Here is an 18,270-nt window from a genome sequence, read left to right as displayed (position 1 = left end):
AAAATGGGTGAGGGGCGACCAAGCACCTTTACCTTTAGCAAGACACAGCTGTTTATCTTGTTTAGAAGTGCTTTGAATATTCCACTGAATGGTTGAGTATTTGAATTCGCTTCGATTCGAATTTGAATGATCGAATATTTTTCAAAATGTTCGCAATGAACGAATTAGTGTATATTAATCTGCATGTAACCACCTTTAAAGAGGGTTTCACTGCAATCTAAGATTGCTAAGCCATGAAAACGCCTATTCAGGGGAAATTTGCTTTGCCGCGAAGCCCTCCTTTAAATTTAAAGGGGCCGTGCAAAATTTACTGCACATGGCCAGAGAACGCTGCTGATCAGTAGTCGAGGCTACCGAGAACACGCGAGGCAAATATTATGGCGCAGCATGCAGCCTGTAATTCACAATAAATTTTCAAAGCTAAAAATTGCTTTCTTCCTTTGGCAAATGACGCTACAAACTCAAAAAGCACTTGTCACAGCCAAGAAGGAATGTATGGCTCTGACCACAGCCGTTGGCTGATTTGAGCATGGCGCGCTCGTCGTTACCAGGGCGGCTACAGGAGGCTGCCGCTTGTCTACGAGCACATGCGCGATCGCACTGAAAATCCGCGTATTTGAAGAAAAAAAAAAAAAGGGCTCAAGGTCACAAAGTGCATGTGACGCTTTTTTTTTTTTCACCGTGCCATTCCACTCTGCTTAGCTTCCAGCTATATCGTCAGGATGAGAAGAGAGAATGCAATTGCAACGTCCAACAAATTTTTGGAACTCTGCTCGTACTGCACTGATTCTAGAAACTTTGCGGCGGTAAACTTGTGAGGCAACAAGCATGTTTACTGGCTCCATGGCTACTTGAAAAAGTGTTGCATGGACCCTTTAAAGGATCATGTTATCCTCAAATCAATTCTTCATTTTATTACGCTTGTTATGGTGGCTTATGTGCTCCAAGTATAATAAATTTTAAAGCATGAAGTATCTTGCAGGTTATTAATCGCATCCTACCAAAACTACTACTCAAGGTTGTTTCGACTTCCTTTGAATGAAAAAAAAAAAAAAATGGTGTTTGCATACAGCCCCTATTTCAATTCAAAAGAAATGTTGTGCAGGTTAGTTAAGGGGGGAAACTACCCTGGAGACCGAACTTTATTTTTTAAGATATCTGGATGAAACTTTCAGGGGTTGTTCACTACAATAAAACTAGCACAACTGCTAAGTTTCACGAAGCTGTGTTTCTTAGTTTCAGAGTTATTGAGGTTTAACTGGTTGCTTCACATGGGTGCCTGAGGAAGAGTCGTGAGAAATCCCAGGACATAGTAGAAAGCTGAAATTCATTGTGGTCATTCCTTGATAGCTATCCCAGGGCGCTACAAAGCCGTTTTTTTTTAATTCCCCCCCCCCCCCCCCCCCCAAAATTTTCACGCAACTTTGAATTTGATGTAACCAGTAATGACCAGATTCATCAAAAATTAATTGTTTATTATAAATTAACAGCACCAATTTTCAAAAAAAGGAGCTTGTTACGCCCTTGCAAGGTCATTCAGGAACAGAATAAAAAAAACGGCACACAAATCTGATGAACGGTTTTCGAGTTCTTGCTTTCCTCGGCACCACAACTAGCAAAAAAATTCGTTCTGAGAAAACAGGCCGAGAAAGTTCAAAACACGTGTTTTCTTCAAAAAGCTCCAGCACAGTAGCTAGAAGTGTCCTGGCGCACTCTTTTCTTCTTTTGCCTGGCCTCCATCTTCTCTTGGTGTCTTTTAGAATTCTTTTTTAGGCGTAAAGCGTCTTTTTCACGAGCTCGCTGGATGGCCAGATGACCTGGTTGAAGTCCAATGGAGTCCGATATCACTTGGGTTGCTTTGCAGCAGCCGGCATTGTAGCGCAGCACTGCTTCATGCAGTGCTGTTTCTACCGCGATCAAGGATGAGTGTTGTTCCTTCGGCATCAGAGACCACAGAATGGAGTGGAATGATTCTGATGCATTTTGCGTCTTTGCTCCCAGGCAGCGCTGAAGGGAACAAACGGGGGTTAAGGATATCATAGCTGAAATCAAGATGAAGAAATGGACATGGGCAGGGCATGTAGCGGGTAGACAGGATAACCGCTGGTCACTAAGGGTAACTGACTGGATTCCCAGAGAAGGGAAGCGGGCTAGAGGGAGACAGAAGGTTAGGTGGGCAGATGAGATTAAGAAGTTTGCGGGTATAAATTGGCAGCAGCAAGCACAGGACCGGGTTAACTGGCGGAACATGGGAGAGGCCTTTGTCCTGCAGTGGACGTAGTCAGGCTGATGATGATGATGATGATGATGAGCGCTGAAGAAGCGACTTTTGTGACAGTCTTTCGTAGATGGGCAGCATAGCTGCAGCGACATAGTCCGGTAGGCTGTGTTTATGTTTTGGCTGTGGCTCACGCTTTGCCTCCGCAGCTCTATGGCGGCACCACGATTGAGCCCCCTTTGGGCAAAGTTCATGGTGAGGGTCCTGGTCAGTCGATGTGACGTGGTGATATGTTGCCATCACTGCACGCTGCATGGCTGTTAGGTCAGTTGAATTGTTTCTCAGGGCCCAACCATAATATCCTGTCAGCTTTTCAATGAGGGCTTTAGTCAGCTTCCCCTTCCCACTCAGTGGCTTATCACTTTTCTGCACAATGTTTCGAAGAGCACTTCCAATCCTTTTCTGAACATGGTTCAGACATTCTTCTTTTACAATTGGCACTAGCCCGTACACATTCTCTTCTGTGAGGGCAGCGAAGGTACGGCTGTCTCCGTCGGACACAAGAGTGGTGTACCGCAGGCCATGCTTGGATACAGACCGCCCAAAGAGAGTCAAGCCTGCCTCCACTTCCATGCTTCCCGATTTTGCGTCTGTGTTTTTCTGGCAAATGTGGTGCTTCTTCCAGCTTTCGTATGCTGCATCTCCAGGTTTGGGCCCTGTTTGGCATCCAAGGCAGTGGTTTGAAAGAACTACAGCATCCAAGATGAGACCTGTAAAGAAGTCAATTACCGATCCCACTCCGATGTGTGATGTGTGACCCCGCTTATGCCATGTGCCATCGTACACTACGGTGATGTCCTTGCAGAAGCTGAGGTCCATTTCTTTATATGTTTTGATCACTGCTGTGGCAGAATCAGCATAAAACTTCTCCAAAGCGGTGGCCTCTGGCTTCCTGAACGTTTCTTTCAAGTGCTTTTGAAACGTCTTGTGGTGAAGACCTCTGTAAGAGACGTTCATGGCAGCCCAAAAGTCATTAAGAGCTGTTTGCCCCTTGCCTATTTGCTTTATAGCCATTATGGCGCGGACATTTACATCGAAGGCCTGCGTGTCCTTTTTGCGAGGTGATGTCCATAATTTATCGACGGTGCCACAAGAGGCGCACACGACTTCAAGTTTTGTTGCAAGTCCAAGCTTGGTGCTCTCTCGGACAGTCATAGCACCTTTCAAACATTCTTTGCACACTGTGCGGCTGAGCACGGCGTTAAAGATGTTCATTTGAACGAGCGAAAAATGTTCGCCCTCACTTGTCACTGCAGGTGCAAGAGCCGGCTGCATCAGTTGAAATTTCTTCTGCGTCGCCGGCGTAGACTCGAGTTCAGCGAAACGGTGTCACGACGTTTCGCATTCGCATTGATTTCTTCCTTCGTTAGGAAACGCGTCCGCAGATGAAGCGACGGTCCACTCACGCTCCATGGCGGCCCCGATTCAGACGAAGTGCTGGGTCCGGCGATATCAGAAGCACTCGGTGTCACGCTCGATGGCACCGATTCAGACGAAGTGCTGGGTCCGGCGATATCAGAAGCACTCGGTGTCACGCTCGATGGCACCGATTCAGACGAAGTGCTGGGTCCGGCGATATCAGAAGCACTCGGTGTCACGCTCGATGGCACCGATTCAGACGAAGTGCTGGGTCCGGCGATATCAGAAGCACTCGGTGTCACACTGGATGGCATCGATTCGGAGCACATGTCGAGCCCGGCGATCTCGGAAACACTCGGTGCATTTGCGGCTCCAGCCACACTCGATGTGTCGGATTCTCGACTGGCGACAGCCGACAACACATTCCCGTCGCTGCAAGCGTCTACGCAGTTGGCACCCGCAGCAGAATAGCGGAATTTCGATGATCGTACAAGCCGCATAGCGCGCCTCTGCGCACCGGACTTCCGCACTGACTTCGGCTTCGTTGCCGGCATCGCCCGCAACAACAAAGACGAAAGGCACAGAACTAGTGCAAAAAGAAAAAAAAACGAGAGAAAATGATCGAAGAGATAGCACAAGGCGAAGAGCGGCTCGTAAGCAGACGTCTGTCGAGGCGGACGGAGCAGAGAGCAACAACGAAGCGAGCGCGCTGGACGCGCCATCGAGAGGAGCGACCGCCCCTGCTGCTGCACAGCAGCCAATGGCGGGCACGCTTTCTCCCGCGAGATATGAATGCGCTGCTCTAGCCAATCAGCGCTCCGCATCGCATCGCGGGAAAACGCCAATAGCGTCTCAACTGTGCTGCCGACGCCATTTTTCAAGGCGGGGAACGAGAGAGGAAGAATTCACGGTCAAAACAACACCAAGATGGCGCGGGGCGACCGCATGGTCCGGGAATGGCGCGCGCGCGAAGTTTGGTTTGATTTCGGGATTTGCGCCTGTTTTGGACGTCGCGGCGGCCTCGAAAATAGTATTTTTTTTTTTGCACTTTGCGGTTGAATTAGGTGCTGATAATTACAGAATAGGTAGTTTATGAGACATACAACCCAAAAATGTGGTTTTTCAGAAACCGACTTTTTCGTGATTTTTCGGTTTTCAAGGGCCGCGTCCCCCCTTAAGTTATGAGAAATATTCCCCCTTTTTTTTATAGGTCATACATACCATTAGAATTCTATTCAAAATTATTTGATTAAAATCACTATTCGCTTCAACCTAAAATTTACTATTCGCACAAGCCTATTTTTTAGTGATCTTTCTTTTCTATCTGTTAGTTCAAATTTTTATCATTTTCGTAGTTTCTGTGCATGCACGCTGGAAGTTTCTATTACATTACACTCAAACCTCATTATATCCGAAAATAAGTTTGTTATATGAAAATTTGTTATAAATGTAATTCCAAACACTGTATCTATTGCAAGACAATTTTTCGTATATTGCATTATAACTGGTATTTCATTTTTGTTATATCTATGTTGGTTATGTTGAGGTATGACTGTACTTTGAAATGTTCTAGGTTGGTACCAGCTTCCATTGTAAGCCCTGCTTAATGTCGCTTGCTTATTCATTGTGCTGCTTACATTTCCTGCTACATTTTGTATTGTTAAATTGCCCCCTAACTTATGATCACACTGGCAGCGTGCTTAACAAAATAAGCAAATGAAATGTCTTGTTGGTGGTTGGTCCTAATTGCGCAGCTGTACGACATTAATGGTCTCGAGGTGTTATTTTTCCAATCCGCATTAAATTCACAAGGCGGCATGTCGTAAACTGTTCATCGTATCCTTGGTTCTTTTTTTGCTTTGTCCCCAACATTGCCGGAACACTTGCTGTTAGAGATTGGAAGGCCTATTGTGCCTCAAGACAGTCTAAAGACCCAATTGTGATTGGCATCTTTTCGGGTAACGCAGGTACGCCTTGTGGCTGCTGGAGCGCTCTCACGACTCCAGCCGTTGCCATGCAACCATGTTTTTTGGCCTGGCATTCCCCTTTCGCTCGCTGCTGGAGCTCTTTGACCAGCAGGACGGGCTACGCAAGCTCCTCAACGTGATGAGCACGCTGGACGTTTTCGTACGCGGTAGCAACAGCGACTCGGCGACCCCGTCGGATGACCAGGTGTTTGCCAGCCGTCAGACAGCGCGGCACGTATGCGTGGCCCTCAAGCGTTACTTCGAAGCACACCTGGCGCACAAGGCGGACCACCTGCGGAGGTCGCACACTCGCAACGCCACTGCCACCAGCAGCGGCACCAGCATCACCAGTGCGACCTCGGCGTCCTCCCCTCCTCCATCCCAGTCTGCCTCTGCGACAACTCCGTCCGCTTTGAGGTTGGTGTCGAAGTTCGTGAGTGGGTTAAGGGGGACACAGCTTTTGTATTGTGAAAAATTGATTTTCTGAAAATCTAGTTTTCAGTTTCTGTAACTCCTTTTCTATCTGATTCCATAACATTTACCCTGAAAACCACGTAGAAGTGCTTCAAATGATTCATTTCACCCTCCTGGGTTACGAAAGTTGTTTTGAAAATCGCGAGAAAACTGCAATATTAAAAAAATTATACCTTTGCGATGGCAGAGCTGAGAGCCGCCTTCTTGGGCTCACCGAAAAGAGCATTTGTCTGTGTTCAAATACGTCTCTTCAGCTTGCTCCTCCATTCAGAAAAAAACACAAAAATCAAGTAATTGTTGAATATTACGAGGACTTTGATTGGGCGTGTCTGCCATGTTTTTCCCAGTTTGCCTTGTCATTGGCTGATACTTGCTCCGGGAAATCGTCGTCTGCTCCTCGTGCGTTGCAAGTACACGGCTGTCGAAAATCGCTACTTCGTGAAGTGTTAACGGTTCAACGATCACTTAGGATATAATAACGCTTTAGTTAGGAGCTGTAAGCGAATACTCGGACGGATGACGATGGTGCGTCATGCTTGTAGACCGTGCGGAGTCGTCTTAGTCCCCTGGTGGCGAGACGAACCTCGTACTTTGCAGGCAAGAACAACACGGCAGCGCAATTGTGGCAATGTGCTTCTTCACAAGCAACAAAGCACATCACTTACTGGCTCATTAAAACCGCCAATAGCCATTTTACGCATCAGCAGCGGATCGCTCAGTGAAGTTTGTCAGACCCCCCCCCTCTGCCAAGGATTTCTCGGAACAGCGGCTAGCACTTTACGGGTCGGCACACGAAAATCTCTCGGCTCTATCTTCCTTCTGAAAACGTTCCCTGCGTACAAAGAAACTATATTTCTTTCAAAAAAGTTATCTTTGTTGCTCGGTCATTCCCTCCGGATATTCACGGAAAAAAAAAAGAGGCAACATTTGGGATAACACTAGCTACGGTGCCAGTATGGCAGATCCAGATTGCCAGTTGCTGTAGCTGAACTCTTAGGTGAAAACTTTTGTTGCTGCTAATACGGCCAAACAACAGTCGAAGTGGACGTCGCTTTTTCCTCTAGCTTGTTATTGTGATCCTAATGACGTCAGGATATATCACCCTGAAACAAAAATTGCAGCTGCTGTTTTTATTGCCAATGACAATGAGCTTCGTTCCTCTGCAGATCCTCGTGTTTGTGCTTTGACTTGTCAACATAGAGGTGGGTGATTCTATGCGCCAACTTCAGAGGCCTGTCACTCACCATGTGTCAATTTAGCCAGCTCAAAACACTGTGTGCTTACTTTTACATGCTCGCTGGGTGAACGAATACTGCTCATCAAACTTACCAGTACTGCGTATTGCTGCAGAAGATAACGTTGCTGGTGACACTACCGTGGTTGAGTGAACTGATGGGCAACTGGCCCTGTGCATGGGGCCATACCAAGATGATATTTTCTCTCAATATATATAACCAATAACAAATTTCTCGTGTATTTTAGCTTAAAAGGTGATCTTTTGTTTAGTGTATGAAAATATCACATGACGGACTTTGTGTTTGCTTGCACACCAATTAGTATTAATTAATGAAAAATGCACAAATTAACATGTTACCACCTGCTCTTTCATGGTATGTAAGAGCGATAGCATTGAAATAAAGTTGTGTGAATTAACTTAAATTTGGGTAATTAGGACAGACATTCCTTCATTATTCACCTCTGAAAGAGAGCCCCGCCACAGTGGTCTAGTGGCTAAGGTACTCGGCTGCTGAACCGCAAGTCGCGGGATCGAATCCTGGCTGCGGCGGCTGCATTTCCGGTGGAGGCGGAAATGTTGTAGGCCCGTGTGCTCAGATTTGGGTGCACGTTAAAGAACCCCAGGTGGTCGAAATTACCGGAGCCCTCCACTACGGCGTCTCTCATAATCATATGGTGGTTTTGGGACGTTAAACCCCACATATCAATCACCTCTGAAATAGATACCTTCTACGGCATTTCCTGCTGCATGTGATATTGCGTGGGGTCACCCCTTTCTCTCTTTGAATTTGTGCTCATGCAGGAGCGTGGAGCCGTGGTCGTCGTCCGCCAGCAGCACCATCATGTCGTCAACACCAGTGTCTGCGGTGGTGTCGACGGTGGTCGGCCACCGGTGTCGGGCGGCACGCTTCACGAGCGAGGCAGTGTCGGAGAACATGTGGACGCTGCTGGAGCTCCTTCCCGCTCGCGCGCGCTGGTTGCCCGTTGAAGAACTGGTGCGGCTGGGCGGGGTGTCGCTGCTGTTGCAGACGGTAGCGCTCTCGTACGACTGGAACCACTCGGGCAAGGCAGACACCGTGCGTGCCGCCCTGGACGTTCTCGCAGTCTGCTCGGTGGTTCCGCGAGCGCAGATCGCCCTGTGCCAAAACGTGGCCCTGCCCTCGGGCCAGGTCCGCTCGGCTGCTGGCATGAGGTTGGTGAAAATGGCTTCTCTTGACATCTTCTAGCAGAGTTGTGGTCTGGGTCAGTTGGTGCATATTCTTTAGGATTTGGGGAAAGAAAAAGCTGACAAAATAATAAGGATGACGTATAAAGCAGCTCTGCGACTACCACAAAGCACTTCAACTGCGAAGCTATTAGCGCTCAAACTTCACAATACAGTCAAACCTCAATGTATCGAACACGGATATATCGAATTATTGCCTATATCGAACGGTTCCTATATCATGCGGGAAATCGCATGCATTATTGATTTTTTTATTTCGAACAAAGTTTGACATATAATGGATATATCGAACTCAGCCACCCCAAACCGCCCGCGCTCTATTGACAGGCGGCGAGCTTTCCCGCAACTCTCGAAAGTAGCGGTAGAGCGCCACTTTTAAGGTAGCGGCGTACGCGCGCCGCAGCCTTGCAGCTTGCAGTCTCTACGGTGTAAACGGCACACTGCGCACTTGTTGCAAGCTCCGCCCCCGTAGCATCGGCAGGCATCGGTCGTTGTGCTCGCAGTGTTCGTGCGTTCAAAGTTAGGCCTGTCGCGCACTGTGCGGAGTTGGGCCTGTCGCGCGAATGGCGGAGCTCACGGATGTGGAGATTGTCGCCAAAGCTACTGCTGAGCAGCCAAATGAAGACTCTGCCGAGGTGGATCCCGCAAGCGCTGATGGTGCCCCGCTCCTGACATCAGCTGAGGTCGTAGCTGCCTTGGCCCTTGTGCGCCGCCACTGCGGCGCGATTGAAGGCACCGGCCTATCACTTATGGATCGCCTGGACTATATTAAGGACGCAGTCGTCAAACACGCCATGGCCAACAAAAAGCAGGCTCAATATTTTAAACCAACACAATAAATACTATGTTTGAATCTTCAAGTGAGTATTTACTGCACCACGCTTGAACGGTTCGTTGGTCGTTTTCAGCAAGCTGTTGACGCATTCTTTTCGTGATTTTTTTATATCGAATTCTGGATATATCGAACTATTTCGCGATCGCCGCACCGTTCGATATATCGAGGTTCGATTGTACATTTGATGAGCTGACTGAAGCGCAAGTAACCACCCAGATTTACCGCCTCCTACAGATGCCAGCCGGCAGAAAACTTCTTCAGAGGATCGGCCTCGGTAAACAAGTACAGGCACATGAAAGAGCTAAAGGATTGTCGAGCTCAGTCGAAGCTTGGTACAAGATATGTCTCCTACCGAAAAACATGAACCAAGTTTTACATGCTGGAAGACGTAAAGCAAAAGTCGCTTACATAGATAAAAAGACCAAATATTTGAATACAGTGAGATTTACAGACGCTGCACCATATCAGGCAAACGCAAACAACATGGTGGCCGTGGTCACAGACCTAAAAGGGAACGTTAGAAGTTGTGCCTCCATAGCCTAACCCTCTATCACAGAAGCCGAGGAGATAGCGATCGCGCTGGCAATCAAGGAGGGCAGGGAGCGAAAAGCCCCACTGACAATAATCACAGATTCGAAGGCTGTGTGTATAAATTACGAAAAAGGTAGAATATTTATTTATTTATTTATTTATTTTAATACTGCCAACTTGCTTTACAAGCCATAGGCAGGAGTGGATTGTACACAAAAGAAAATGATGAACAATCTGTGAGAACGGTTCCAAACAAATCTGTGGAATAAAACTAAAAACAGTGTTGAACAATCTTTTCAGTATGTGAAACAAGAAACAACAGGTTCCAGTAAAAACACACACGATAATACAGTTGAAAATACTGGTAAGAAAATACATGGACCACAGGGTGAAAAAAATGTTTCAGTTTAGGACAAATAAAATAACTACAAGGGGAAAAAAAAGAGAAGAATGTGCAAAAGAGCGCATGTTCACGCAGTAGTCTGCTCGACAACGATAAGAAGGGTGTAATGATTTTGTTTCAATGTCGCACGCCATCTGGAAAGCGACAGACGCCACAGGAAACATCTCGGTCATAGATGAGCGAGAGCGTGCATAAACGACGACATGGTTGGGCTCTGTAATACATTTTCAGGCAATGCGTTCCATTCATGGATTGTACGAGGGAAGAACGATTTTTTGAACATGTTGGTTCGGCACGAGTATTCGATTAGTTTGAACGAATGAGATGAACGGGTTGGGCGCCTACTACACGGTTTAATATACAATTCCCTATCTATTTTGACATGTTGTCGATAAATCAGGTATAACATCTTGAGCCTGTCTCGATAGCGTCGTACCTCTAGAGTTTCGAGGTTCGCGTCCTGTAAAAGAGCACTGACGGATGTATGACGACGGTAAGAATTAAAGATAAATCTGACTGCTTTCCGCTGTATGTTTTCGATTTCGCTTACGTTTGATTGGGTGTAAGGGCCCCAGACAGGAGTAGCGTATTCTAGTAATGGTCTTATGAATGTCTTGTAGGCCAACAATTTTATATTGCTCGTAGATTTAGCCAAGGTTCTTCTCAGGTATCCAAGTTTCTTCATGGCCTTATTTTTAATGTGAGCTACATGGTTACTCCACCTAAGGTCCGACGTGATCACTAAACCGAGGTATTTATATTGCGTGACAGACGATAAGTTATGGCCATTAATGCTGTACACAAAAGGTAATGACTTCTGTTTGCGTGTTATGGTCATCGATACTGTTTTTCTGAGGTTAATGCTCATTTGCCATTCTAAGCACCAAGTAGCTATAACTGATAAAGATGAATTTAGGATAGCCTGATCTGCCTCGCTGTGGATTTCATTGTAGAGTATGCAGTCGTCTGCAAACAACCTGCAATATGTATGAAGGCCTTCCAAATTCTAACCAAAGCTTATAAAGACTTTCCAATTGAATACACCCAAACCATTATCGTGGCGCCAGGGCACAAGGACGTCACTTGGCACCAGTTTGCAGATGAGGCGGCTTGAGGCTTCGCTAATCACCGAGCTTCCTTGCACACTGCAAAAGAGGATCGAACACCCATAAACCCTAAATTTGGTACGATTCTTCAGTAGTACAGGGACAATAGAAAACTGCATCCAGCATCGCATAAGAACCTCACAGCAATGGAATCGGTGGCATTAGGAAGAATCCAAACAGACACATACACGAACTTACACAGGCTACATGTATTCTGCCTCACAGCATACAGAGATATATGTCCGTGGTGTGGGGCCACACCAACTCTGTTTCACATCACATGGGAGTGCACACATCACAATGAAGAACACCACAACTTGAACACTGCTGTCCAGCTCGGCCACTGCTGATCAGCGCTGGCTGGTCTAACAGGTAGAGATAATGGCTAGGGCCAGCGGAGCCCTGGAATAGGGGCCCAACTATTTACAATGCTCTGCAATATGTGCAAATAACGTTTTCTCTCTCTCTCTCTCTGGACCAAACAAAATACAAAGCGAAGATGAGAGAGCGTGTGTGTGTTCTACTTCTCTCCTCTGTGTTGTGTTTTGACTTGCTCATATCCTCAGTTACTTCTTTCGGCCTGCTGCAATATTGCAGTATGAGAAAACATAAGATGTTGATCCAAAATTGGTCACGTGGCGGAAGGAAATTCTGCTTTGGATGCCCTGTGTGGTCAGCTAAATTGTCATGACAAACACCCTCATTTTTCTTTATAATATGAGGTACATATACTATTCGGATTTGTTTTGAAATTATGAGATCAAAATTATTATTCGCCTCAAATTTACTTTGAACCAAGAATTCACTATTTGCACAAGCTTAGGAATTAGCTTGTGCGAAAAATCTAACTTGCATGGCCCTCGTTTACAACCAAAATGAAAGGCAGTGCATCACTACTGTCATCAACAGGGCAACAGGCAACCAACGGCTTGCCTATTCTTTTTTCTTGAGTGTCCAACACGGGTGTGTGATGGCCGAGTGCTATCGTTCTCCTGTACTTTGCTGTTGGTTTTAAATTATCTATCTTATTGTGTGATCAGTGCCATATTGTTTGCTTGTTCTTGAAAAGTTTGCTGATTGTTCATGTTGTTTTTGTCACCGTGCTTTCCCCGTTTTTTATCACCAAGCTTGTCTGCTTCGTGTGCGAGCACATCACCACCATGCAAGCGACACTGTTGTGGCTTCCCCTGCGTCTCGTGCTGCCCCAGCCACCTCCACCCCCACAGCGAAGAAGGTGAAGTTATGAAGTTATGGATTTGGTGGCAAAGGTCAAAATATTGAAGGTATTGCAAGCAAGAGCATCTCGAAAAGAAGTCACAAAAAAGTTTAACGCGAAGAAAAACGCTGAGCAGTTGCGCGAAGAATGAAAACCAGATTATGCCAGCGTATGACGGCGGCATGTTTGGAAATAAGAGGAAGAGGCTTTGAACGGCAGCGTGCTCCAAGCTAAAAGAAGCGCTGTTGCGCTGGACTGCTGTATCGCATGATGCACGTTTGCCCTTGAGCACACAAGCAGAGACGTTCGCAGTGATAATGAACATCGACTCCTTCAATGCGTCGAAACGCTGGTTCGACCGCTTCAATAAGCGACACGGGCTGGTGTTCCGCAATGTGTGTGGGGAAAGAGGTGCCGTTGACGAAAGTGTAGTGCAGGACTGGCGGACTGGACTATTCGTGCACCTTTCTGTGTACGAGCCGTGCAACATTTTCACCGCTGACGAGAGAGCATTATTCTTTAAGGCTATGCCCGACTAGACAGTGGGGTTTAAGGGAGACCCGTGTGTCGGCGGAAAACGGAGTAAAGAGCATGTGACAATTCTTCTGCCTGCTAACGTGACTGCATAGAGCGGCTGCTGCTGCTAGTGATAGGGAAGGCTGTGAAGCCAAGATGTTTAAGAATATTGGGCAGCTGCCTGGTGACTATAGTTTAATAGAAAAGCTTTGATGACTGCCAAACTTTTTCAAGCCTTGCTGCGTCAGCTCGACCGCTGCTTTGCGGCCAAGGCTCGAAAGATGTTGTTCGTCCTGGACAACTGTAGTGCGTGCGCAAAGGTGTCTGGTCTCGAGAACATTGAACTACTATTTCTGCCTCTGAACACAACAGCTTTCCTGCAGCCGATGAACCATGGAATCGCACAGTTTGTTAAAAGCCTCTATCAACGGCAGGTTTTGAGCGGACGTTGCTCTGCATGGAGATGGGCAAGCAGTTTGAAGTAAAGCTACTAAGCGCAATCCACATGCTCATATTCGCGTGGAACAACACACGCCTGAAGTAGTCGCCAACTGCTGCAGCCATAGCGGCTTCATGCACAATGCTTCTGACCCGGGTGTGGTGGCCGACGAGGAAAGCGGCGAAGAGTGAGACGGAAGCTATGTAAGCATGATGCCAGCTGATGTGCCCTTTGGCGATTACGTCACAATTGACAGCGATCTTGCTGTGGCCGGCACAGTGACCGACAGCGATATCATCGCCAGTCTTGGATGGCAAAAGGAAATCGGCTGACGAAGGCCCAAGTAATGCAGACGTGCAGTCACGCCACACAATGATGGAGGCTGCGCTTGCATTGGCCATTTCAGAGGACATATGCACTTTCCTCACACAGTGTGCGCGGACTAAGCCACCTGCAGGAACTTCTCAAAATTGTGACTTCACCGCACATTGCCTCTGTGAAGCAAACCGCAATTACAGACTTTATTAAAAAATAGAAATTTGATGGTCTAGGAGACATTTTTCAAGTGTTTTGTTTGTACTCACGATAATTCGTACCGTCAGTCAATTCAGACATTCTCTCCGGTCCCATGAAGTCTGAATTAAAGGGGTTTTACTGTATTTGCAAACCTTTAGTAGTAATACACTACAACCACTGTTTTATTTTCCAGCGTCATTCTGGCTGCCGCCGATGGCGAGATAGTCGCTGATCCCGACGTCCAAAGGTCGGCCCTCAACGTTGTGATCAATTGCGTCTGTGGACCTATGTCAAGGGTGAGGAAGTTTAGTGGTTTTTCATTGGTGCATGCCCTCACAACAGTGATGTCATGCTGTTAGTCGGCACTACTGTGCACAGATGCAGGGCGGATATTTTGGCATGCTGGTTCCGCAGCTTTCATTTGCACATCCTGCATAGCAATCCTTTAGCTTAAGGGACGGGTTAAGTTATTCATGGTGGACAACAGTGCGACACAACGAAGACAAGAAAGACCAAACAGGTGTCCCAATAATGGCTATGGCGCTCGGCTGCAGACCCAAAGGCCACGAGTTTGATCCCCATTATGGCGGTTGCATTTCAATGAAGGCAAAATTGTGGAGGCTCGTAGGCTCTGTGGTATCAGTGCACGTTAAACGAAACCAGATGGTCAAAATTTCCCAAGCCCTCCTCCACTATGGTGTCTCCCATGATCACAACATGGTTTTGAGACGTAAAGCCTTGCAATTTATCATGATGGATCAAACTGAACTAGCACTAGTCCCGTTTAGTCTTTTTCATCTTTATTGTATTGCATTGTTGTCCACCATTAATATCTACCAAGAAGGTCTAGTTAGCATGCTTTCAAGTTCAAGTTGTGGGTAAAACATCAAATACAAAGAACTTTCAGTAAATGCACATTCCTTAAAGGTAACTGCTGCTTAATCTGGAACAGTTGTTTCTAATGTGGTTGGCTTCGTACTCGGTCGCGACCCTGTTGATCTCTCAAAAAATGAAACTCCTGTTAAATGGAACACATTTTCTTGACCTAACCTAACCTAGTCTAAAACTTCAGTCTGCTGTACTAAAGATATCTAGTACCGGATATCTTTTTAAAGAGAGTTATCAATACAGTTGAAAACTGCTTACTCAACTGTAGTTTGTGGAGGCCAGTGGAGAGTTTTGTTCGCATACTAAGTAAAGTTAGCAATTTGCCTGGTTACAGCTGCATAAGCATGAGTGGCCAAATTGGTGGCGCAGAGCCCAACTAGAAAAATGCAGAGCCTAATTATCAATAGTGAAGCCTATTTTACTGTAGTGCTTGAATTACCTTGAGGCAGCGGTGTTTTCAATTTTTTTGGTGAGAACACTTGTCACTCACAAGAAACCATTCCCAGATTAGACTGCAGCTCAACAAAACACTGCACCTGGTGTTGCAAAAATGCCATTGCATATACAGGTAACACTGAAGCTCTATAGTGTGCATAGTCATTGTGGAGCATTTTATTTCTTCCAGCGAAATGTGGAGCTTTGAGTCAACAAGACACTTGCCTAAACTTATTCTGTGTTTCTCAGAACGACAGTAAACTGGTCAATTTGGGACAGTCAACTATAGTATCTCAATTAGGCGTAGTGAATGGCATTACAATGTTGACAATGCATGACGGTACACTTTTTCTCTTTCTCGTGGCAACAGTTGGGAGGCGGCATTGGCCGAGTTGTGTCGGGCAGCGTGCGAAAGCGAGCAGCGATAAAAAGCGGTGAGGACCTGCTGAGCAAGATGTGGAACTGCGTCCGGGCCAACAACGGCATCATGGTACGAGCTTGCCATATTTGTCGCATAAATGACGGCACCGGATTGCATAATTAGCCTGCTTTCAGGTAATCGTTTCTAAAGTTAACAGACACTACAGAGCTCTGTGGCCAGAATTTTCGTGGTGCTAGTACTTGCTGAAGTAAATAGCGTGATACCAGCAAGGTCTAGCTGTTGTAAAGGTGGCTTTTGTTGCATGCAATATGCCCACCACAGAAGCCACTATGCCTTCCCTGACGCCCACTGGTTTCTGTATGTCCCTTTACTGGTGTCAAGTTGTGTGCCTTGTATTAATAATTGTTAAGGTTTTACGTCGCAAAACTAGATATGATTATGTCAAATGCTGTCATAGTGGAGGGCACCATCTGGAGTTTGTTAATGTGCGCTTAAATCGAAGCATTTCTAGCATCTTGCAGTGGTGGGAAACCTGTGCCAACTGGAAATTACCGTGCCATACTGCTAAAAAAAATATTTTGTCTGATTTGGGCCATCGCTGCGCCGCACGGTGGTTTTAGAATTGAAAGTAATGTTGACAGCATGCATATGAGTGGATATTACGTGATGGTCGCCATCTTGTACACTTGCGCTGCTGCATTTGCGTGCAGTTGCGCATGCAAGAGCACGGAATCGGCTGATCTGTTACTCCTACTTCCGCGGGATTGCGGCGGTGCCTTTTTTGGTAACCACTGGCAAAGAACAAAGGCGATGTGGCTACCACCAAAAAGCGCACCAGTATGACATCACCGATAAAAAACCCTGCGTGTGTCGTGTAGAGTCGCTTTAAGACTACTGCACGCTTTTGATATCTGGCGACTACCTGAGCATGCAGGGGCACCGATCGCTGCCGCCTTGATCATTGTACGGGACCGTGTTCAGGGTGCATCATTTTGCAGAAACGAAAGTAGCTTACTGTTGCAGAGTTCAGCGTTGTGGGTTGCGGGTACCGAGACAGCAAATGTAGCGCTGTTATAATCGTACTGCAGGCTTTCATAACGAGAACCCAAACATGCCTCAGTCCGCTAGAGCATCGCTTGCAGAAAGCTCGCATCATTGTGTTATAGCTTTCTCGCCGCATCTGTGCACGTTCTGAAGCAGAGTGGGCGCAAGCGGCTTGGCACGGTGTGTACTACAAGTAGGCGAAGCGCTGCACGTGACTTGCCAGTAGATGATTGGCTTTCTGCGACCCTACCGCGTCTCAAAAAAGCAGAGTCTGTTTTCGCTAAGTAGCAGGTTGTGGCACACATTTATCGTGGACAGCTGCTTATATCCGTTTCGTCGCTATGCCAGCTGCTGCGTCGGCTGCGTATCCCGGACTTTGCAGCTCGAAATGCGCCTTGATGTTCCCACCACGTGCCATCGGATGGCCATGCGAGAGTGCCAGTTATTCCTGAAATTTGGTAAACAAAAATAAATGGCTCGGTGGTGGGCAGTTTAGGCAATATTTGCTTTGACTATGTATTTATTCCTTATTTAGCAGCGATGGCACATGTAAAAGGTGCATATTGGACTTGGTGGTTAATATATGCTACATTTAGTGTGCAGTTAGCCGCATTCGCGGTGCGTATGTACGTACCAACTGGGATTACCTGTAAAAAGCTTCGAATGTGAAGGGAGGGTGCATAGGCGTGCTCAGGTATTGCCCCCCCCCCCCCCCTTCAGAGGAAGGGGACAGAGGTTCGTCGCAGCACCCCCCTCCCGTTCATGTCAATGTACGAGGCTGGTTTTGCGCTCCCCCCCCCCTCTTGCTTCCCTGCCTTTCCCTGCACATGCCTATTCAAGTGTGCGCATGCTCTGCTAAAACTTTATGCTGCAGGTAGCTTAATTGTTCGTACAATATCCTTCACTGTTTTATGTCGCCACTTCTGTGCATAATCGTGCTTTTGTTTATTTTTAGTGCTTATTTTGTGGGCTTTCTTCTTCTTTATAAATTATTATGTAAACTGAGAAAACATTAAACGGAATTAAAGCTAATTTTTTTTCCTCTGTGTGTGTCATGAAAAGCCTGTGCATGCTCCAAACACAGAGGTATCTGCTCCAAAAGCAGATTTTGCCTGCTCCAGTGGCTGCTCCAAAATGCTGGAAGGCATTCCCAGCACTCATCTTGCCTTCATGACTATGTGATCGCTGTGGCTGGAATTCGATTTAGTGACCCATAGGTCAGCAGTTGAACGCCAAGTCTACTAGGCCGCTGCGGCGGATTTCGTGGATTATCACCAGCAAGCCTGATATAATATCTAGGCCTAGCCGTGTGTACACTGGTTTCATAATTGACACCTTGCTGGTAATCAAGTAAGCTTCGTAAGCTTTTCCGGCAAAATATTTCTTGCTGGTTGAGACGGCATTGACAAGCTTATAAAAG

At 46.6% G+C, this 18,270-nt stretch overlaps 1 protein-coding gene across 6 annotated transcripts in view; it reads left to right on the top strand.

The window, feature by feature from the left end:
* LOC119163162 (DDB1- and CUL4-associated factor 1-like) overlaps positions 1 to 18,270 on the top strand; it is a 152,941-nt gene that overhangs the window by 52,585 nt on the left and 82,086 nt on the right. For all 6 annotated transcript variants that reach the window (XR_012886222.1, XM_075874022.1, XM_075874021.1 and 3 more), the window contains exons 11-14: positions 5,605 to 6,021; positions 8,117 to 8,506; positions 14,295 to 14,397; positions 15,795 to 15,914. Coding sequence is in view for 5 of the 6 variants with exons in the window: in XM_075874022.1 (XP_075730137.1) it covers positions 5,605 to 6,021; positions 8,117 to 8,506; positions 14,295 to 14,397; positions 15,795 to 15,914 (1,030 nt within the window). In the remaining variant the exon portion in view is untranslated. The remainder of the gene's footprint in view (positions 1 to 5,604; positions 6,022 to 8,116; positions 8,507 to 14,294; positions 14,398 to 15,794; positions 15,915 to 18,270) is intronic.

The sequence above is a fragment of the Rhipicephalus microplus genome, chromosome 9 (genome assembly GCF_043290135.1).
Source record: "Rhipicephalus microplus isolate Deutch F79 chromosome 9, USDA_Rmic, whole genome shotgun sequence".
Classification (NCBI taxonomy): Eukaryota; Metazoa; Arthropoda; class Arachnida; order Ixodida; family Ixodidae; genus Rhipicephalus; species Rhipicephalus microplus.
This window is presented reverse-complemented; position numbering and strand designations above follow the sequence as displayed.